General features: G+C 40.9%; 1 protein-coding gene across 4 annotated transcripts in view; it reads left to right on the plus strand.

Annotated features, from left to right (window-relative positions):
* The window catches only part of RGL1 (ral guanine nucleotide dissociation stimulator like 1), a 65,216-nt gene that overhangs the window by 36,087 nt on the left and 7,145 nt on the right, over positions 1-21,984 (plus strand). For all 4 annotated transcript variants that reach the window (XM_057426965.1, XM_057426966.1, XM_057426967.1 and 1 more), the window contains 10 exons: positions 5,200-5,384; positions 8,547-8,671; positions 9,384-9,599; positions 13,252-13,355; positions 14,494-14,578; positions 16,901-16,990; positions 18,502-18,588; positions 19,327-19,359; positions 20,644-20,765; positions 21,582-21,671. In XM_057426965.1, the coding sequence (XP_057282948.1) occupies positions 5,200-5,384; positions 8,547-8,671; positions 9,384-9,599; positions 13,252-13,355; positions 14,494-14,578; positions 16,901-16,990; positions 18,502-18,588; positions 19,327-19,359; positions 20,644-20,765; positions 21,582-21,671 (1,137 nt within the window). The remainder of the gene's footprint in view (positions 1-5,199; positions 5,385-8,546; positions 8,672-9,383; positions 9,600-13,251; positions 13,356-14,493; positions 14,579-16,900; positions 16,991-18,501; positions 18,589-19,326; positions 19,360-20,643; positions 20,766-21,581; positions 21,672-21,984) is intronic.

Consider the following 21,984-nt stretch of genomic DNA (forward strand, 5'->3'; position numbering starts at 1 on the left):
TTTCCTTCTGCTACTGGCTTTGTTTGCTAATTTGGGGTAGGTTGTTGGTACTCTCCCCCAGATGAATGACAGGCCACAGAAATGAATCAAAATACTTGGAGGCTTTTTTGTTGCCTTGAATGTCAGCTCCTAGTTACATCTGCTTTATTATCAAAATGTGGAATTTATTTGTTACTAAAACTTGGAATGTGGCACAATTGAAAACCGCAGACAAAGCAACTCAAACCTGAGCTGAAATCTCCCGGTTTCATTCCACAGCAATTGGGTAAACCAGTTCAAATAAAATTAAGGAACTCTTCAGTTACCACATGGCAGGTCTTGCATGTTTACCTCTCCTCTTCTGCATTAAACCAGCAAACACCAAAACTTTCAATGTAATACTGCAGCATTTGGAGTTTCTCATAGTGATAAAAAACATTGTCCTATGGTTTCTTGAGCATTTTTGATCTTCCCGAAAGAGAACTTGTATTTTGTTTCCTACTAACATTAATGATCATGCTGGAAAACAAGACTGGAAAACTGTTACAGTCCTGCAGATATAAAACTGCTCCTGGGCATTGTACTCCAGGAGAACAGACACCAAAGGAATGTGAGACAAATGGAAGAAAATTGGCTGGAAGTTTCTGATGCCTGGGCAATTCATGGTGGAAAGCAGTTAAGATGCATTTGGGAGAGCAACAGTCAGCATTCATTCCAGTAAAACCAATTAAGCTAAAACAACAGAAGAAACCAGTGTGGTTACATGAGAAGTGGAGTCAAACACAGGGCAGTCTAAGCAATGGAAGAGTGGAAGAGTTATGAAAACAATAAGAACTAAGCAAAAAAAGAACAATTAGAACAGCAAAGAAAAATAATGATTGCCATTTCAAAACACAGAACAACCGGCCAACCTGTTCCCTTAGACACTTTATGTGTGTCCCAGCAAATGCCCACCCCTACCTCCCCTGCCCCACATACTATTCAGCCAGTTCTTCCCAAATCAAAAAAAGAGCAGATCATTTGCTGGAAGTCATCAGCATGTTATTTATAGATGGACTGGGCGTAAGAAGCTACCCTTACAACAACTGTTGCTTGCACTTTACATACATTTTACCCCTGTTTCAAAGCTGAAGTTTAACTGCCCATGTTGTTATTTAATAAGCAAAACTTAGAAAATACAGCTGGCTTAATTTAGTCTGTGTGAGCTAGCCTGAAAATTGTTGCATGGACAGTGGAGGAGCAGGAAGAGCTGTCTAAAGATTATTCCATTGATGGTCTTAAGTATGCATTTGGCAAATTACAGGTAGTTTTGTACATGTTCCTGTCTAATTCAATAAGAAACTAGTCATTTAATCTCTCTTTGCAACTGAGGTTGGCCTTATCCTTCTTAATTGTCAAATCTCTCTTCTGTTCTTCTTCTGAAGGAAAGGAAAACTTTATAGCTCATAATCAACCCATGAAAAATGTATTCTGTGATGTTTCTTTCCTGTCTGAGATCTTGGAAGGCTTCTGTTTGTATCTGTCTCTGGGTCTATCAAGTACAGGGAGTTTCTTCTCAAGGGCAGCAAATGTAAAGCTACTACTGCAAGATATGAGCAATTCTCTAGCCTGTTTTCAGAAATCTTACCTCCCTGACACACAAATTAAACAATCAGGCGATAGGAATTCAGTAGGGCACAGTGTAATTTTTTTCTCTTTCCTATTTCCCCTCTTGAATGAAATGATTTTGCTGGCAAAAATCAGTGTCTGTAACAGTTGTGAACTGTTCACCCTGCTCTGGGAAACTGGGTCTGTCTTGAACTCTATTTGTCCTTCAGCTTATGAAAGTGGCCATCAACCAAGCCTGTGGAAACTGAGCTTAGTATAAACAGCACGTGAACAATATTAATAAAAGATCTTATCCTGGGGAGAGGCTCCTTGCAAATCATTTCTGAACTGGTAAATGCTCCTAAGAAAAGAATATAGAGCCTAGTTTTTGGTGGTGGAGCCAGTAGGGATGATGGTGAGCTTATGATATGGGTGGGGAAAAGGGGCATAAGAGCAGGAGTAAGTATTCAATTAGGTCATGCAGCGAGGCACAGTGTTCTGCCTGTGGTGGAAGAGAAATGAAAATACTGTAGGCATAGGACAGTAGTGTTTGTGTAAGTATTGCTGTAACACAGCATTCAGGGTATGTGTGGGACTAGAGTGGATTAAAAATATTAGAGGAGGGTGGAGCGAGAGCTTAGGAGCACTGATGTGAACATGTCTGTTGTGGCCTTTCTTGTACCTTGGGATGTGGAACACTGTTGGCTTTGCTGTGGCAGTCATGGAGCACTGGCTGTTTTGTGACACCTGTCCTGACTGAGTAAAATGGTCTTGAAGCTCCAGATAAAAAGTTTGGCCACCTCTGGCTTAAACTGTGGAACACATACTTGTTGCATTTATGGTATTAGCTTGCCTGAGCAAAGGTGTGAAAATTCAGTCCAAAATGGTTTTCAAATGTGGAAAGAGTATTACAACTTCCACAATCTGTTTCATATTTGCAGTGAAACCTGAAATCTGGAACATGTTTCCATGTTAATTTTTAGTTGTAAATACTTTTTGTAGCACTGAAACTGTAATTCCAGTTTCTCCTGTCAGCAAGCCTACCCAAACAGTTTTACTGACAGATTTCCAAATAGTCTCATTAGAAATTCAAGGTTGCTACAATATTAGGGACAGAAATGGACAAAGAACAGACTAAAATGGATAGGACTTGTAAAATGACATCTCTATGGGATTAAAAGTTAATCGAGTTTTGAGGAAAAAACTAATATGGTTAAGGTGAGACAAGGAGAGTGGGAGAAACTTATTTTAACTCTTTCTTAGCTATTAGTTTATTTTGAATGACATTGAGCAGCTGAGTTAACCAGATATTGCTGTGGTTTCCCTACTTGCAGTACAAACATGCCAGTATTAGTATGCAACTCTGATACGAGAGCTTTCTGGGTTGGCTTTTGGGATCCTCATTGTCTACATGTAAAATCTATGTTCATATTTGAACTCTCTTCGTGATCTCATAAATTGAGGAAAGAGAAGTCCCCCTGTCTTGCTTCTCCCTTTCCATTTTGCAGCTATTAACACAATAGACCCAGAACCACTACATGTGTATTTTTTAGAATTTGAACTTCAAAAGCCAAGTGCCTGATTCTCATGAGCACAGGTGCTCTTTGAGCTGACACACTGGTGTCTTTAACTGGACACTCGTGTTTAGTGGTTTTTACTGACAGCATAGCCTGTTTCTTCTTCTTGTAATATCATTGAATGTATGGAATACTGTTATTGCATGAGGGTCTTGGAAATGGGGGTACTGGAATAGGTATCAGGGAAGGTTTCTGTAGATGTGAAAAATATGTTCATTGGAGGGCTTAGCTCTCACAGCTAGCTACACAGCAGAACAGAAAGCATTTGCAGAAAGAGAGCCTGCTGCAAACTAGGGCTGTTGTCACTTGCTCATCTCGGCTGTTTTTCTGATGGCAGTAGAGCTCATGAAATCTGCTTCTTTATAGAAGGAAAACTGTGTTTTGTAGCAACACGTCTTGTGCCTGCCACAGCATTTGCGACTACTGGCTGGAAGAGATTTGAAATACTGAGATGGTTTCAGTGTCAAAGAGGAAATCTTCAGAACTTCCTTTTCTCAGGGACTTTAGATGTTTATTGTGCCTTCTCTTCTGGAACAAGGGTTTTTTTCCCCTCTCACATTATGTCCTACTCTGAACACCACAGTAGGTTAGCATGAAACAGTGGCCGTGGCCAGCGTGTCATGTTATGTGACTGCACACAAAAGTCCTTTTCCCTTATCTCTTTGTCAGCTCAGGTAAACAAAATCCTCTTTAAAGTGTTTCTCGATATGCCTTCTGTGTCTTCCTAGCCTCTAATTGTGCTGTGGCCAGTGCTGATTGGTGTGCTAAAAATATGCACACTGGGTTACCTGCACATTGCTATGAAGAACCAAAGATCTCACAGCCTTTTCTGCAGCAGAAAAAATAAGTTCCTAATGTTTTTTTAGCCAGGCTTCAATTTTCTTAAAACTTGAAGAAATCAGGTTATTTTTCCAGAGTTCTTTCAGGTTTTTCCACACTTAGTTGAAATTTGTCAACAAAACTTTAAGTTAGTTCTGGAAAACCATAGCATAAATTGTAAGTCTTACTTTCTTACAAAATCAAGTTGAAACAATGAAAAATCCCTGAAAAGATAGGCTTTAAAGAAATTCCCATAAGCTTACATTTGTGCAGTATCTAAGAACCAATCTAATAGGTGGGTGTGGATTAAAACCTACATAAACCAGGAAAAGTAGATAAACAAATCACTTCCCTCTGTTTCAGGCAGGGTGGAGACGATGTTGATTCACCAGCTCTGGTTTCCCCTCATTCCACTTAGTCTATAGAATGTCCATGGGCAGTTTTCTGCCATTGGTGACATTTTAGCTTCTGCCATTGGTGACTTTTTAGCTGCATGTGTCTCTAAGAAGGTCTGGGATAACTTTCCTGGATGAAATCCAGCACTCTTGTAACTCCCTAAGCATCCTTTTTCTGCACTGTCAGATACCCTTTTGGATGATATAATCTGACAGCCCCTTCTTGTCTTGGGGCTAAAGATAAAATAAAGCTTCTGCCGCATTTCACCCTAAGGTTAGCAAGACCAGTCTGCCTTCTGGGTTCAGCTTCTTGGTGCTTCAAGCTTGATATTGGGTACTGGCAGCACAGTGCAACCCGTGCTGCACATGTCAGGATTAGGGTTATATCTTTACAGATGAAGCAATCTCAGAGTGTCTGCTTCTCTTCCTGTTCTCTCCCTGTTCTCTGCCTGTCTTCTCCCTCTCCTCTCCCTGTCCTCTCCCTCTCCTCTTCTTTCAATTGCTTTATCTACCATTATTTGATATCCTGAATTTAATTGAAGGGTGTCAATATATCTTAAGTGGATTTGATTCTGCATTCATTTGTGGCTGTAACTGGATCCACTTGTATGGGTGTAAATCAGGAGCAACTTCCCTCAAGTCCCTGGGAAAATCTGGGTGATATCTTAATAAGATTCCATGCATAAAAACAACAGATTCAGTTCGGTACTTAGAAGGTCTTCATTCTGCCTTCACGTAGAATATGAAAGTCTTACAGTTTTTATTGTTATACTAATTACAGATGCGTATGATTGCATCAATACATGCTGTATAGAACCAGTTCTCTGTGTTTTTGCTCTTAGTGCAACAGCATCAATCTTACGAGCCTGGCTCAATCAGTGCTCTGAGGATTTCAGAGAGCCGCCCAACTACCCATGTCTGCTGAAGCTGCTGGATTACCTAAAGAAGAATATATCTGGCTCTGACCCAGAGAGAAGGGCACAGAACCTCTTGGAGCAGTTCCAGAACCAAGAAATGGAAAATGACAGTAAGTTACCTTTCCCTTCTCTCAGAGTGTAAGGTATCACAGGGATTTAGGTGGAGTACATTTCATCAACTCTCATGCTAATTGACAATGTTGTGAGGTGCACCAGTGACCTTTCTCTTAAAAGTAAAACAAAACCAAACAAAACCAAACAAAAAACAACCAACCAACCAACCAAAAAGCACAACAACAACAAAAAAACACAACAAAAAAACCCTCTCTGTCTGACTCTGCAGGTTCTGTGCAGGATGACACTTGTATTGCGTAGGTGCCTATGCCTGTTTATTCTGGGGTATATTGGGAAATCCAGCACTTCTCTAATATTGAGCCAGAGATCTGAGACTGCTGCAGCAGCTAAATGGTTAATTGTCAGTGCACTTCCCATGTCATTGAGATAAAACACACAGCTGCTTTTTGGCTGGTCTTCTGATTTCAATGCACACCCCCCCCCCCCCCCCAGCACCCCCAGGAAAAGCCCAAATCAACAAAAAGCAAAATATAGAGCTGTGACAAAATACGGCTTGAGTCACAAGCCTTGTTGTCATGAAGCTTTTCTTCCTAGTTACCGTCATGTCAAAGGAAGTGTCTGTGGCTGTTTTTTCCTATTTGAGTGGCTGGTATCCAAGGACAGAGGAAAACCTTACGTTATTGGGGGTCAGAATCTACTGAAAGAAGAGTGAACTGTAGTAACACATGTATGCAGGCAACAAGCCTGACATATACCCTTATCCTGGTCAGAAAGCTTCCTGTGACGTAAGCTGAGGAGTCATAGAAGCTCACGTAGTGCGTGAATGAGAACTAGAATCAACTTCCAGCTTTGGTAGAGGGGTGAGAGGGAATAATTCATGTCATAAAGCATAAAGGGAATGACAGGAAAATAAATATTTCATCCCGTAAAAATCATGTCTGCCGGATGTTCCAGAAATACCATGTGAATGCATACTACTGTGAAATGTCAAATTAATTCAGTCATTAAAATGTACATAAAAAGGAGTGCTATACAGAGCCCAGGCTTTTTCCGTCTTGAAAGCACATAAGTGAACAGGATTGCTAATGTGTGCCTATTGATGTCCTTTCCTGGGTTTGGTTCCCTCATGTCAAAGAAAGCTTACAAGAACTGTATTTGGGTTCCTCTGTTGTTCCAAGCAATCAGAAGTTCCCAGCATCCCTACTTCTGCATTTGTTTCCTCTAAAGCATTCAAATTATGCTATGAATTTACAAATTTGGGTCCTGACCCTGCAGTTTGATTTGTGCCATCAGACCTCCTTTCAGTGCTGCCATCTATTCTTCCAGCTTGGGCAATACAAAGCTAGGTGAGCCAGAGACTGCAAATTCAGAAAGGGTGCATGACTGCTGTCAGTGAAGTCAAGCGGGCCACTGGGCTTTGAGAGGGCTAAATAGATCAGAGCTATTTGAAGATGATGAGATACTTGAGTAGAAGAGAATTCCAGCTTCTGGGAGAGTAGGGAAAAGACTGGTTACACAGCCATGAAGAATGAGTGAGAGAGAAAGGAGGAAGAGGCATGAAAAAAGAAAAGGGAAGTCTTGTGTTGCACTCCAGGACCTGGTTTTAAGGGCACTGTGAGGCTTTGAATAGGGTTGCAACTCAGTGATGCAGATTTTCAGTTGAATTTCAAGAGCTGAAAGGAAAATGAGGAGTCACATAGCAAAAAAGAGAGAAAAAAGTGTGACTCTTGTAATGGTTCACTAGAAGTCCATTTAATTATGCATAATGTTATGAAACAGCCACAGAAAAATAATGCTGAAACAGAGGTCTCCCTTTATTGCATTTAGCTCTGTCAATGAGTGGTGCAATTACAATGTGCAGGTGGAAATCTGGATACAGCCTGTAGTTATAAGTTGTTACATCAAAACTGTAGCAATTTACATTCACAATTAGGTTTTGTTGTTACTTAAGGGAGGAAAGAAAAGCAAAGTATTTTGAAAAACAGTGATGAAGTATCACATCATCTGCTTTTGCTGGTTTGATGTCTATTCTGCTTAAACTTTATTTTATGCAATAAAGTATTGCATAAAATACTCTGAAATGCACTGTTGGTTTTGTTTAATGAAATCTCACTAGCAGTAAACTCAGTACCTTTGTCGATAGTCTTCAACCAGTCCATTTTTTTTCCCCTCCCTTCTTATGGAGTTACTGTCACCTTACGGTAAAAGAGATGAGGAAGAGGATTTATTTTTAGGGATTTTCTGTTTGACTTCCTCCCCTACCATGGGAAACAAGGGCACATTTCTTTGTGTTTAATGTGGCTTTGTTCTCAACCTGTGGGAGCCAAAAAGAGATTTGGGAAAAATATGTGAAATTCCTTCCCTTCTGCACTGGATCAAGTACCTCAGTGAGGACAGCTCTCCTCTCCCACCTCTTCACTCCTGCCCAGTGCAAATTTAGAAGCAGCATTCAGCAGAATATTTGTAGGTGCTCACTGTGCTCCCTTTTTCTGGGAAAAATGCCTGGAGAGGGAAGGTGAGGGATGCTGAAATGAACTCTCTTCAATGTAGTCCATGTAGCCACAAGTGGCTCTAAGAAATCTGGTATCTCATAGAATCATAGAATAGAATAGTTAGGGTTGGAAAGGACCTTAAGATCTTAAAGTTCCAACCCCCCTGCCATGGGGAGGGACACCTCACACTAAACCATATCACCCAAGGCCTTGTCCAATCTCCTTTTATTTCCACACATGGGAGATGAAATCTGGATATAAGAGCATTCTTAGTGCAATATTTTGGGGATATAATTGCATACTCATCCATTTACAGTTTGATTATTTATTTTTTTTTTAGATTATAAGACATAAATATTGAAAAGTAGATTAACAAAATTCTGCAATGTTAATAAGGAATTGGGGTGGTGGTGATGAAGTTTTTTCTTTTGGAGGAATGTTTAACAAATGGGAAAAGCCACTTCTCTGCTAAGAGACTCTAAATATCTGAATTCTTTCTAACTGTTTCTTTATCTTCCAGCTTTTCTTTGCCAGTTCAATCTTAGGGTCATCATCTTTCTCACTAAACTATGCAGCACAGTGTTGCATTTGCATCAGGCTGGAGTGTTCTGCTATAATATGTGCAGTGATGTCTTAAACAAACACCTGCTTTAATTCACTGTTTGCTGTATAAATTTACCAAGTCATGTTTTCCGTCCTGGACAGATGAGTTCCATAACACTTCCTCCAGTAACCAGTGTGATGAGGAACAGCTGGAGATCTGCAGTCCAGAAGAATTCTCTTCTTTCCAAGAGTACCTTGTGGCAGAACAGTTGACATACATGGATGCAGTATGTAGAGCATACGTACTACTTGAAATGCTGGTGGAAATAGGGCTGGGCTTCTAAATTTTGTTTATTTATTTATTTATTTTTAAGTTTTGCATCAATGTAAGAATAGTGTTCCAGAACAGGTCTGTTGTTGGGACACAGAACACACCTCTGCTTGGTTATCCAAACTTGCTTTCTTCATTGAGCTCTTTCCTTTAGTCCTTTGGGTTTTTGTTGTTGTTGTTTTGTTTGGTTTTGTTGCTGTTTTTGTTGTTGGCTGTTTTTGGTGTTTTAGGTTTTTTTAAGTGTGAAATTACACTGTACAGCCTTTTTTGCAAAGTTTAATATTTGGCACCTGAGAAATAGCACATTTTGGCTATATTGCTGCCTGGCCTGAAGATGTATAGGTACTCTCAATTGTAGTGCTCTGATTTGGTTTGTCTGTATCAAACTCCTTCAAATTATCATCCTGTAAAAAAATTTCCCCTTTGGTTGTGCAACCGATATAAAGGTGTCTCTTCTTTTCCCCGGACTATTTAGCTGACAAGTTAGGGCATCAAGCCTATAAAGAATATGCCAAAGTATGTATTTTAAACTAAGTGAAAACAACTATTTACCCTTTATTACCATATTATATTTATATCCAATATGTACTGTAAACACGCATTTCTTCTTGTGGACAGCAGAGATCTTTGAGAATCATGCTGGCTTAGGCACCTCTGTTTCACTCTAGGAACTCTTCAAGAAAGTTGTGCCCCACCACTGCTTGGGATGCATCTGGTCTCAAAGGGATAAGGAAGAAAACAAGCACGTGGCACCTACCATCAGAGCTACTATCTCTCAGTTCAACGCAGTTACCAACTGTGTTGTCAGCACTATCCTGAATAGCAAGGAACTCAAAACACAGCAAAGAGCCAAGATCATGGAGAAGTGGATTCGTATTGCACATGTAAGGCATTTGTTCTAGACTGTTTAATCTTGTGCTGGGTGCCTTGGATTGAGGCAGTTGGAAGGGGAGAAGAAGGTTGTATGCATTGGCCCCAGGCCAGTGAACATCTTGGCTCTGATTCTTTATGGTTTTGACTGACTTTCTTTGTAATAGCAGATGAAGTATTGCCCTTCTCTCCTTAGTTCCTTCCCCATCCTGGGAAGAGGGCTGTTGCTTGTATCTTGACAATGTTGGGAGTGCTACTTGAAGGGTGTCAGATACTGTGTCTTGCAGATGGGAAGTGCCATGTACTTGATAATGTAACATTTATGGTAAGATAAGTATGAATTCAACCAGTTCACTTCCCTAGGAAGAAAATACTGCTCGTATCAGTGAAAGCAATTAAGGGATGGTTGGTATCATCCAAAGGTTAGACTTGCTTTCAGAAGAAAGTTTAACAAGAATGGAGTAGGACTGGCAGTGGTGCAGGCAGTAGCCGGATTCGGAATAAGCTTTGCGCTTATCCGCGTCTGGCCATTCATGGTTGGTCAATGAGCATCATGCTCCCTCTCCTGCATCTGAACACCACGTGGGCTGAAATCAGACATGGTGGGAGATACATCAGATATATGTGGGGGGCCATGTCAGAGGCCTTACAGAAGTCCAGATGACATCAGTAGCTCTTCCCTTGTCCACTGAAGGCCACTAGATTGTTCAGGCAGGACTTGTGCTTGATGAAGCCATTTTGGCTGTCTCCAATCACTTCCCTGTCCTCTCTCTGCCTTAATATAGTATCTAGGAGGATCCTGTAGCAGACTGCATGTTTGTTAATCTTTGCGTGAAAGGGTTTTGTGTGCCCTTTTCTACATAACTCTGGTTTGCTTAGATTTTGTCTTTAATATCTTACTGTAATGTTTTTAACTCCCCTCAGAGCACTGGGAAGCTGGCAGTAAGCTTGATCTCTCTTTTTGAAGAGAACATTTAAAGCACTTTTATATGAATACATATTGACTTTTATTTTAAGAATCACATGGATTCTTTCCGAGATATACAAAATAAGCAGTCATAAAAAGCTCAAGGCAAATAGAGGTTTTCCAACCTTGACAATGCACTTCTATGCTTCCAGAGGGGCAGTATTGTTAGTCCTGGCACCTAAGCTCTGGCGACTGCATGGTTGAGGAAACTGGTATGAGGAAATAGACTTTCACCTCTTTTGGCACTTACACCAACTTATGTTATCATCTGATGGCTGCTTTATAAGCCATGTGAATGGATTATGAAGTTTGATTCTGTTTTTCTGTGTGCAGATCTTTAAACTGCAGATGATAATAGCTAAAGCAGGCTTTATGGGCGGCCTGGGCCACAGCCTGGGCAGATGAGTACGAAGCAGCCTTCTGCTCATCATGGGGCAGCAGGGAGGCCTGGGGAAGCCAGGAGAGGCATCACTCTCATCATATGTGTTCTGTGGATGGTGAACTTCGTTCTCCACCTCTACTGATTCAGTACTTCTCCCTTTACTTAATTCATGCACATAGTGAAATACGCCAGTCTTAGCTAAGCACATGAAAATGCATGTGCATGCTCTACAAAATAACTGCATATGTAGAATAGCTGGTTATATATAACATCTATACTTAGCTGTCCACTTCTGAAGCAACTTGCTTGCTTTTTGCATGCAAATGAGTGTTTTGAATAGTTAGGAGCCTGAATTAGAAAATAAGCCACTCATTAGTGTGCAGTTACACGCTGACAACTAACTGTAACTTAGCAGCATGGAGTTCCACATTTGTTACTGTTAGTGACTTTTGGATCCAGTTTCTTGGTTTAAAGATAAACTGAGTAATTTCTCTAACTGCCAGCCCTCCAGACCTCTCCAGTCTAGCCAGATCTAAGGTTCCTGAGCAGAAGCAGCCAATCTCACTCACACAACATTTTCTTTAAAAATAACTGAAATAATTAGGATCTTGTTATGCTTCATTTTTTAAAATCAAAGTTGCTTCTGCACAGGATTCTTTCTGGTATTGCTCTTGTGAAGGACACAGCATGAAACAGTTATTCAAACCAGTCTTAAAAATACTTCTTCTATACATATGAAAACTTGCCGAAGTTTAGTCTGCAATCAGTTAAATTACTGAGAACACAAAATCCAATACTGAATTCTTAATGTGTTTTAAATTATGCAACAGGCAGTTAAGTCAAGATGATTCCAAATTGAATCTTCCAGTCCATACTCCTGTTGTATTTGGAATAAAAGAAATGCTGAAAATTTGTGCCTGTTCATGTTCTTTCCAGCCTGAATTTCAAGTTGAACATAAAAAAAGGATCTCATTCTTAAATGTGTCAGTCTCTGAGGAAGAGCTGTTATGTGGCTTCTTTGTCACCAGTCCATGCAAGAATAGCTTTCAGATCTTGTGCGTCCTACCGCATGATCTTGAACTTGGCCTTTATCTAGCCAAACTGCATATCTACCTCAAGTGCTGTCTGCCCAGTCAGTCTTCTTAAGCCACACTATAAATGTGGCCTTCTAAGTTGCAGAAATACTTTTTTATTTTCTTTCCCTTAGGTAAATAAATGAGAGTAAATGTACGTGTCTTAATTGTTCAGTCAGTCTAAATGCAACTCATGAACAGAGTTGCTGATACAGTAAGGTCTGACTTTTGTTTATGCTAAGGTTGCTTTACATTTGTTCAGTCCAATGAAGGAAACAAATCATGTCAATTTTCACTATAAGGATCCTTTACATAATCAGCATTATCTGTGTTATAATCAGCCCCATGAAAATTTGCAGAAGCAAGAATTGTAGTTTGAGTACATTCTCATCTACATGCAGCAGTCAAATTGGCAGGTGTTTTGTCTGCTTAATGTGCATGCACAGTGTTTGTGAGAGCTTGTATTTGCAAGAGTTCCTTAAGTCATTGGTGCCCATGCTCTAGTTCATGGGTCACCAGCAGATTGCCAGGAAGGCACCAATAGATTGCCTTGAAAAGTCCAAGGCCAGACTTTCTCCCTTCTCCTTGCTTCGATCTGCTTTACCAGGAATCTGCTGGGGTTTTGAGAGTTAAGCTTTTCAGTATCCTTTTCCATCAAAGCTTTTGCCACAGAGAAGCTGCATAAGAGTTGTCAATGAGCCAGCCTCTCGGCTGACATTTGATCGCAACTCTGGAGAGGCTGGAAAGGTTTTTCTCTTTAGCTGTGTATGTACTTGAATAACAGGCTATTCCTGTGCAGGTCTTTATTTATAATTGACAGGTGGATGATTGAGGGTAACATTCTAAATACCACATATGAAGAGGCAAAGCCTGCTTCTTCCCCTAAAGGGTAAAAGGGATTGGTAACTCTAAAGAGCTTTCTAAGAGGTGTAACATTTGTGCTTTTTAGCTCTGCTTCATGGACTGGGTTCCCCTTTTATTGTTACTAGGAGAACTGAAAGCTGTACCACTAAGATGTCACCACAAGTACATGCAAGTGAGGAAAACACGATAAAAGTGCCAAAGACTGAAAGTATTTTGTGGCTGGAGGAGGGAGTGATATTTTTGATGCTCAATATTTGCACTGCTGCCTGCTTAGATGTGAGAATGTGTAGCAAGCATGACACCAGTCAAACAGAAGAGCATAAATGTATTTGTAATGCTGACATTTAATGCTCCCATGTTTCTAATGGCTTCTTTCACAGGAATGTAGGATCCTGAAGAATTTTTCCTCCTTAAGGGCCATCATTTCAGCTTTGCAGTCCAACTCCATCTATCGGCTGAAGAAGACCTGGGTATGCATTCCAAAGTAAGCCTCTCGCTCTGCTCCTATGGCCAGTCCCAAACAAAGGCAAAAAGCTCATTGTTCTTTCTTTTCATCTTGTTCTTCTTAGCCTTCCTATTCTGCTCCTTTATGGACATCTGTTCTGTTAGAACTTTTCACTCCTGTGGGGCTCAGACCCCGTTTCTTGGGTCTGACTGCTGTGAGCTCTCTTACATATCGAGAGGACAACTTGCTCTTGGGGATAATGGGTCTGTTCTGTCCTTTATGGCTTATTGGATCTTCCAAAACCTCTTCCAAAAAACTGTGGTACCAGCTACTTGACCAGATCCTGCACACTGCTCTCAGATGGTCGGCAAAAGAGCCCCATGATACTTTTCTATTGTCTTCTTTCCCATGAAGCTGGAGGAGGTCCAGGTTGCTACAGCCCTCACTAATCCTCTCCTGGTCCAGACCTGTCCTTAAATATATCGCCAAACAACAAAATCCAAACATGTATTAAAGACAATACTTTGTACCTGGGAGTACCTGGCATATTTACTGCATGCCAGACAGACACCAGAAATCTCCTTGTAGGAAAGATGGTGTTCTGCTCATTCAGTTTGAGAGGAATAGATTTCTTTTCTTTGCCTTTGATAAACAAAGGAAGATGTCACTGCCAGGCAGTAGAGTTCTGCAGTTCTCCTAGAGAGGTGGATCTTTTTTTCCATTGCCCTGTGTTGCTGTTCCTGGTCAAAAAATTGCCATCTTGTAAACATACTGTTGGACAATAGAAAGGGACTTGTTCACTTAAATTCTTCTAGCTTTATAGAGTGCATGGAATAGGGCAAAACCGAAGTATGTAGGATACCTCAGACAGCTTTCTGTCCCTTGTATCCATTGACATCCTTTCTTACAGCAGCCTCATAGCCTGCAGTGTAATTGAAAACCCTGCTCAGGATCTGCGTACTTATGGTATTTCTAAGTGATGCTGTCAAATAAGACCCAACTTTACTGGGAGCACCAGGAAGGATCCTAGTAGACGTGCAGCATCTCACTGGATGCTGTTTGGTTGTGTTATCTTTCTATATGCCCAACTGTAAATGGTTAGTGAGAAAAAAACAGTGATCTGATCTATTTAGAGTGCTTACTAATGACTCAAATTATTTACTTTTTTCCTGTACAGGGACATAATGCTGATGTTTGAAGAGCTGGGTGGTATCTTCTCAGACCATGACAATTATCTGACAACCAGGGAACTACTGATGAAGGTGAGAATTAGCCAAGTTGCAAGGCTTATGATCTCAGTTAAAGCTGAGGTTAATGTTTTTTCTAACCAGCTGCCAAGGCTCGTCTCCTCCTGAACTACTGTATGTGGTGCTTCAGGGGAGACAGGTCCATGAGACCTGTGCTTTTCTGTTGGGCTCAGAGGTGATTTCATTGTTCCTGAAAAAAAACTACACTAGCATTACCCTGTTGAGCTTGAATACCCACAAGCAGCAGGCTGCAGCAGCACAGATTCAGTGGGGACTTGTTCACAAGACAGCAGGTCAGGATCACTTGGAGCCCTTCAAGTTGAATGTCACACTGCTGTAGTTTGGTAAGGCTCCTTTGGGTGTGGTGAGGTCTAGCTCCAGAATAGCTCTATGTGCTGTATTGCACCTGCAACAGCGCTGGAGCCACAGACAGAGTGAAGAGGTGCTGCGTGATGTAGTTTTGCTGAAGAGGGTTACAGGTTAGCGCTTTGGGTTTATGCTGCTCTGTCTAGAGAGATAAGCCTCTCTCTGTGTACCTCTTAGTAGACCTGGAAAGGCTCAGGTTTGCCTTGGTGAGTGCAGAGCGGCTCCAGATGAGATCCTCAACTGGGCTGCACCACTGTGCTGCTTTTGACTTCACTGGAGCACTGCCACTGAACTTCAGCTAAAGGAATGAAAGCAAGATGTTTATCCATCTATTCTGTAGCTTTCTCGGGCCTAGAAAACGGCACAAGGAATTTTGAAGGAACAAGCTTCCTGCTGTTGTGTGTGGCCAGATGGGCAGCAAAGCAGGCTCTCTCTGAAAGTTTGACTTGTATGCTCTCCTGGGTGAACCCCAAGTTCAGGAGCTTGAAAGGAGTGAGGAAGAACAGCAGGGAAAGGTTATATTCTGTAGAAAACTGAGGAATTCTTGCAGCGGTATTTTCTGTTTGCATAAAAAAGTTTCCAGAACCTGGCTAATCAGTTTACTTTTTGGCAGTTGTATCCAGTCATTCTGGCATTTGTACCTTACCCCCTTGCCTCAGTATCTGAAACACTGTGTTTTGCTCAGGAAGGATGGGTGAACACATTCAAACCTGTCAATCTGTTTTGTTTACCATGAATTATCCACCTCTGTCACTAAATTTTAAAGCAGGTAAGATATTTTGAAAATAGTGAGAGGGGAAAAATTCCACAGAATAGCTACAACCTCTCTCCTACTTCTTGCCTTGGACCGCTTTGTAACGATTGGAGGGTTCATGTCCACTGAATCCTTAAAGCCTTTGTTTCATTTCACTATAAATAATCTCTCTAGGGAAGCTGTGTTTGACCTTGCCTATCCATCCTCCAAATCTAAATGCAGAGCAGATAAAATGCCATATGAGACAGGTCAGCTGGCACGGAGAGGGAGCACTGTCTTCTCCCCAAACAACAGCTCTGCTGCTGGCTGCAGTTTTAGCTTCTGTGCCTGCCTGCTGGCTTCTGCTAGAGAATCTCGAGTTTACCTTTCAAGTATCCTGAAGATATTGAAACAACACTTCTTGTTCACTTGCTCCTGTGTTTTAGCCAAGGAAGGAAATACAGTTTGAGTGATCTGTTCAGTAACTGTGACTGAGAGAACTAAGCATTGTAATGAGAAGCTCTTTACAAGTGCAGACTGTTGTTTTATGCCTCTTAAAAAGACACTGATAATGATTCATGCCCTATCTACCTTACCACTGGAAAAAAATAACAGTAACTCCCAGCATCCCTTATGGATCCAAGGAAATAAAGGCTACAGGTATATTGTGAAATACCTCATCCATTCATAAGAAAGCTTATATTGCGGAGATAAAAACCTATTACTTTAGTTTCCTGTGTGTTTCTGGATTAGTAAATAAGCTACAGGGGGTAGTTGCTGGATCTCTATGTCGCGGCATAAGAAAAACAACAAAGCCTTACATAAGATAGAGATGTTTACTTGTAGTACTCCTGATTAGGAAATTTAACCAAAGTCCTGGGGTCAGGAGTTTCAGGATAGAGTTCAGAGAAGCATCTAGACACCTGAAGTATATGTAAGCTGCTCTGATTTGAACTCTTGGGAGATTTTCAACAGCACTTAGCTTTGGTCTGAGTAGAGCCATTTTGCAAAAAAAAATCCCTTATAGTCATCCTGTGGGATTTTGTTGAAAATACCCAATCAGTGTATGAGCCCCAGAAAATTAGCACACGTATACACACATGAAGCTGCACAGAAAATGTTTTTGCTGGCCTGGCTTGCCTTGTTAAATGTATTTGCAATTGTTTTACACAAATGTAGTTGCCAGCTTACCACTTAGCTCCTCCATTAATTGCCTTTAATTCCCTTTTAACTCACAGGAAGGAACATCCAAATTTGCGAATCTGGACAGCAGTGTGAAAGAAAATCAGAAAAGGACACAGAGGCGACTGCAACTTCAAAAAGATATGGTGTGTTTGGAGTCCTTTTTGACCTGGTAACATGATTAACCCTAACTGGTGAATTATAGAAGCAGCAAAATCTAGAAAAGTATTTAACAAAGTGAATGATCTCTACTTAATACTCGTGAATATGCCTTCTGTCAAGAAAAACAATCATATCAATGCTACTGATTAGCTGATACAAAGCAAGTGAACCAAAAGGTTTAGACTGAGTATGTAGTCAAATTGTTTGTCCCTGTAGATATATGCCAGAAGCTGTACTGCCCTCATGCTGTGGATCATATTAAGCAAGTAATACCATGTGTGTGTACATATAACATGCAGAGAGAGAGAGAGAGAGGTGATCCCACACATGCATCCATTTTTCTGGGTATACAAACAATTACAAAGTGGGATTCATGCTGCACCCAGCTCAAACTGTTGTGGTCTAAGCTGACTTGTGACAGGAATGGCTTTTAGCGCAACCCAGCTGTCCTTTTACTTCAGCATCACCAGCCTGTGTACTGAAATGCTGGAGGAAATGGATATACAAAGCATCATCATTGGCAATGCATTCAGTGACCTGATGCTGCAAATGCTAAAAGATTGCAGGATTTGGTGGAGGTATGCAGGGGCCACTTTATGTTTCCTGTTGCCAGTCTTCCCCTGCAAGAGTTAAGTGGGTATATGGACTTGATTTTCCCGTTCACACTTGAAAATGCTTAACATCCCAGCCTGTTCTTTGAGATGGACACTGAGCCAGGAGTTTGGCCTTAGTTTCAAGTTTTCAGATTTACTAAGCCTGTCATATAAAAAAAAGTAATAAATGATTGATGAATATAAACATGAGTTCCTAAGTTCCAAATCTCTTGTTTCTATCCTACAAGAAAGAATTCCATTAACTATTCTTGTTAACCCTTAGAGAGAAACACAATGAAAGCCATGCAGTAAAATACATAATGTAAATACTAAAATTCTTGTGATAAAGAAAATCAGCTGTGGCCAGAACAGAAAGCTTTTTACTTTTAAACAAGCTCATGAATCTTCTGCCATACTAGCTTGAAAATTGCACAGAGTTTTACAGAGATTGCTGTGTAAAACACATCTGGTTTCCAGTCTGTTGGTGAAAATGGCTTTCGTCTTGAAGTTGGCAAAGATTTAAAATAACAGGGGGAGAGAAATCTGGAATGCTTCTGGAGGCAAAAGTACTGAATATGATATTCTATTTGTTTGGAAAAAAAAATGGATCGTGTTGGATGGTACAAACAAGCATTTTGTTCACAAGTTAAGAAACAGCCTGAACTGCACAATTGCCAGCAGCCCAGAAAGTTTAAAATTTAAGTAATTAAAATGCAGGGAGGTTGGAACTAGATGATCTTAAGGTCCTTTCCAACCCTAACTATTCTATGATTCTAAAATATAATTTGTAAGACCACTGTTTAAGCAGAGTACTTGTACTTCATTTTTTTATACAGGAGAATTCTAGCATTTTAATTATTACCACTTGTCAGTCAATCCAACATTGCTCTGATCATTTGCAGGGAGTAATGCAAGGCACAGTTCCTTACCTTGGGACCTTCCTCACTGATCTCATCATGCTTGACACAGCCCTTCCGGACTATGTTGAGGTAATTTGGCATGATTTTTTGAATCCTCCCTGCCTTCCCACCACTGTGTGTGTCTGTTCCCCTATCTTCTACTGGGAAGGAGTATGCAGTTTTATTAGCAACAAGAATCTTGAGTGCAGATATCTCAAGGGAAAAGCTTAGCATTGTATTTTGTCTTGTTTCCCTGTTAGAAAACGTGAAGACAGTAGGTTTTCCATTATTCTGTTTTATTTTCTGAAAACATTTTAGGTATAATGATTTCTGTGAATAACTGGTAAAATACACAGAATGACAAATTCAGCTCTTCAGACCGATCAGTGAAGTGCTTCAGTATTGACTCAGACTTGTCACTCTTGGCAGTTCCCTTCTGTCCATGCTTTGTGTTCAGTTGGTGAACTCACTGAGGAACACTGCTAAACTCAAAGCCCAGCCAAAAGCCAAATTTGTTTCTTGCATTCAAAATACTGCTAGTGTTCTTCAGACCTGATCTCAACACAGCTTTTAGGAGCACTCTTGTGCTTTTCCTTTTGGGCAGACTGCCATTTAGGCCATGAGGACAGATATCCTTTGGAGACTCAGATGAGTGCTGTGGTTTATACCAGGTATGAAAACAGCTATTTTTAGAAGGTGCTTACTCAGGGCAGGTCTTTTGTGCTTTACATGTGCTTTACATTAGCTTTGCTACTTCTTCCTGTTTGTGATGAAATTCAACTGAGCATGTGCTCTTCTTTTCTGATTCCTTCTCTTTCCTTCTAACAGGGTGGCCTGATAAATTTTGAGAAGAGACGAAGGGTAAGCTGAGCATTCTGTGATTTTTAGTTTAGTGATGCCCTCTTCTAGGGTGAGGCCATTTGTCTTTGCTCAGGCATATACAACAGCTGTTAATTTTAATTCAAGTTCATGAGGAAAGAATAGATCCCAGAAATGCTGTGAGCCTCTGCCAGACTGTGTGTGTGGCAGGGGGTGGTGCAGGAAGAGAGCCTACTTTTTAGATGTGAGCAACAGGGGAAGAGGGGCTCAGGCCACTTACTTCCATGGGATTTACATCTGTGACATAAGACTATGTGTTGAGTAAGACCTGGTGGCATGAGAACTTTGCATTCCAGAAGTTTGTAAATATCTTCCTTCTGCTGCAGTTAACTATTTGTAGGTAAAAGTCTGCAGAGAATGAACTAGGTACACAGGACTGAGAAATAAACACTGTCTTTCCTTTCAGCCTCATCCTTGTTGGTCAGATAGATAATGCTATGTAGGAGTAAAGGTACTAAGGTTGCATTTGTCTAAACTAAGTCCTGCCAAATCTTCCTTCTGGGGTCTGAAAGGAGACTTGGATTTGGCAGTGATGGAGCCATTTCCTTCCCTTAACTGCTTCCAGTTCTACAGGCCACTTCTTGGACTTGCCTTGTATGTACAGCTAAATAGCTCAGGATGCTAATAATGCAATACAGGTGCTTCTCCACGGCCATCAGTCCAGCTTCATACAAACCAGTGGCAAAGCTCAGCTCCATACCTACATCCTGATTCTATAACCTCCTCTAACACAAGGGAGTTTTAAGGGTTATTTTGGCAAAGTGTGCATGCGCATTCTAGTCACCCGTATTAAGGGTAGCATTTTACATTCGTCTGGTGCAAGTTTGAGCGCACAACGTGCAAAGTTGAGGAGGATCAGATTCTGCTTTCATCCCAGGCACCTCTAATTATTATCCTTGCTTGGTGCCTGAGAACCACTGAAGTTCAGAATATGATTCTTCTCTCAGAGCTGGTCTGGCCAGCACGGGGGTGAGAGGGCAGGTTAGTCTGAAGAATTTATGACCTTCGCTACTCTTGTTCCTAGAGGAACCACCAGCAGTGCTGCTGTTTGGAGGGTTTGCACCAGCATTACACTTCAGTTGGTACTTGGGAAAGGACTTCACTGTTTGAAAAACCCATTCTTGAAATTATCACTCAGCTAAAACTGAACTTCAGGTCAAACTAAATTTGTCCTGGTGCTTTTGGTCTCTGTGTTTATTATATGAATGAATTTTGCTTTATCTTGTTTTCTACTTAGAATTTATTTTTGATTATGTATTTTCGTAGGAATTTGAAGTAATTGCCCAAATAAAGCTCCTGCAATCTGCATGTAACAGCTATTGCATGGCACCAGACCAAAAATTCATCCGGTGGTTCAGAAGGCAGCAGCATTTAACTGACAAGGAGAGGTAGGTTAAGTCCTACTGGTGAAGCAGGCTTTTCTTACTCCACACCCACCTGCAAATAGGTTATGTCAGCCTTTAGTTATCCTCCTAAAGGAACTTGTATATACTGCTGCTCTGGGAGAGTGAAAATGTATCTGCCTTCTGCTAAGCAGCTGTAGAAAACCTGTTGAACACTTAGCAGGGTTTAGTTTTGAAATTGGATATCAGACCTGACTTTAAAGTATGATAATCTGTTGGGTCTAGGCTGCCTGTATGCCCAGACACATGCTCAGACATTGATCCTGAGGGATGTCAAGATGCAGTCACTGAGCCTCCAGCTGGTGGATGCAGGCAGCAGGTAGCCACGGCCACACAGAGCTCACTGAATGCTTGCCAGATAAATGTCTCCCCAGGCATTTGGGGTGGGTTTTGCAGCCCTGCTGAGTTCTGTGCTCCTGCACGTGCTGCTAGGCCAATCTGAGACAATTTACTTACGCATTTTAATATCTCCACTATGTAGATGAATGCCCCTCTGCTGCACTAAGAGTGTAAGCATAGATACATACTGCATTGTACTGAGTCATGCTAAAAAACTATGTCAGCTTATCCATGATGAACATAATCCAAAAAATGCACTAGTTGTTAAAACTATTCTAAAGAAGTGAAAGATCCCCTTCACTGTGGTAAAATGTACACACAGCTATGTTCCTCTCCGTGGAATTGCAGCCCATGAAGTAGGAATACCTGAAGGTTTCTCGAATTTCTTGAATGTTGCTACTTTGAGAACTCTAACTAATAGTCTTGCCTTTAAAAATTAACCCAGTGGCTTCTGTTCTGCAGTTACGACCTTTCACGTGAGGTTGAAGCAGCTGCTGACACCAGCACCACATCACCAAAATCTCGAAAAAGCATGGTGAAGAGGTTCAGTCTGTGAGTATAATGGAGGAAAGGGCATTTGGTGTTTTATCTATTCAGCTTATATTAACACAAGTAGTACTCATTTCACCAGCTGAAAAACCTGTCTGGGGATCCAGAGCACTGAATTGCTTCAAGAAGACACCATCAGCTAGAAATGCAAACTTCTGAAGCTCTCCCTGTCTGTTATAAGTAATCATGAGGATTATTAATGATAAAAGAGATTAGAAACAAGCAAGCCTTTCTAAGCTGTCAGAAAAAGGAACAATTTTAGTGCTAGTTTATAAATTCAGTATCTATTGTGTAATAACTTCCCTGAACACAGTAG

This window comes from Pezoporus wallicus, unplaced genomic scaffold (assembly GCF_028554395.1).
Source record: "Pezoporus wallicus isolate ANWC-B61680 ecotype Strahan unplaced genomic scaffold, APGP_CSIRO_Pwel_v1 scaffold_7107, whole genome shotgun sequence".
Taxonomy (NCBI): Eukaryota; Metazoa; Chordata; class Aves; order Psittaciformes; family Psittacidae; genus Pezoporus; species Pezoporus wallicus.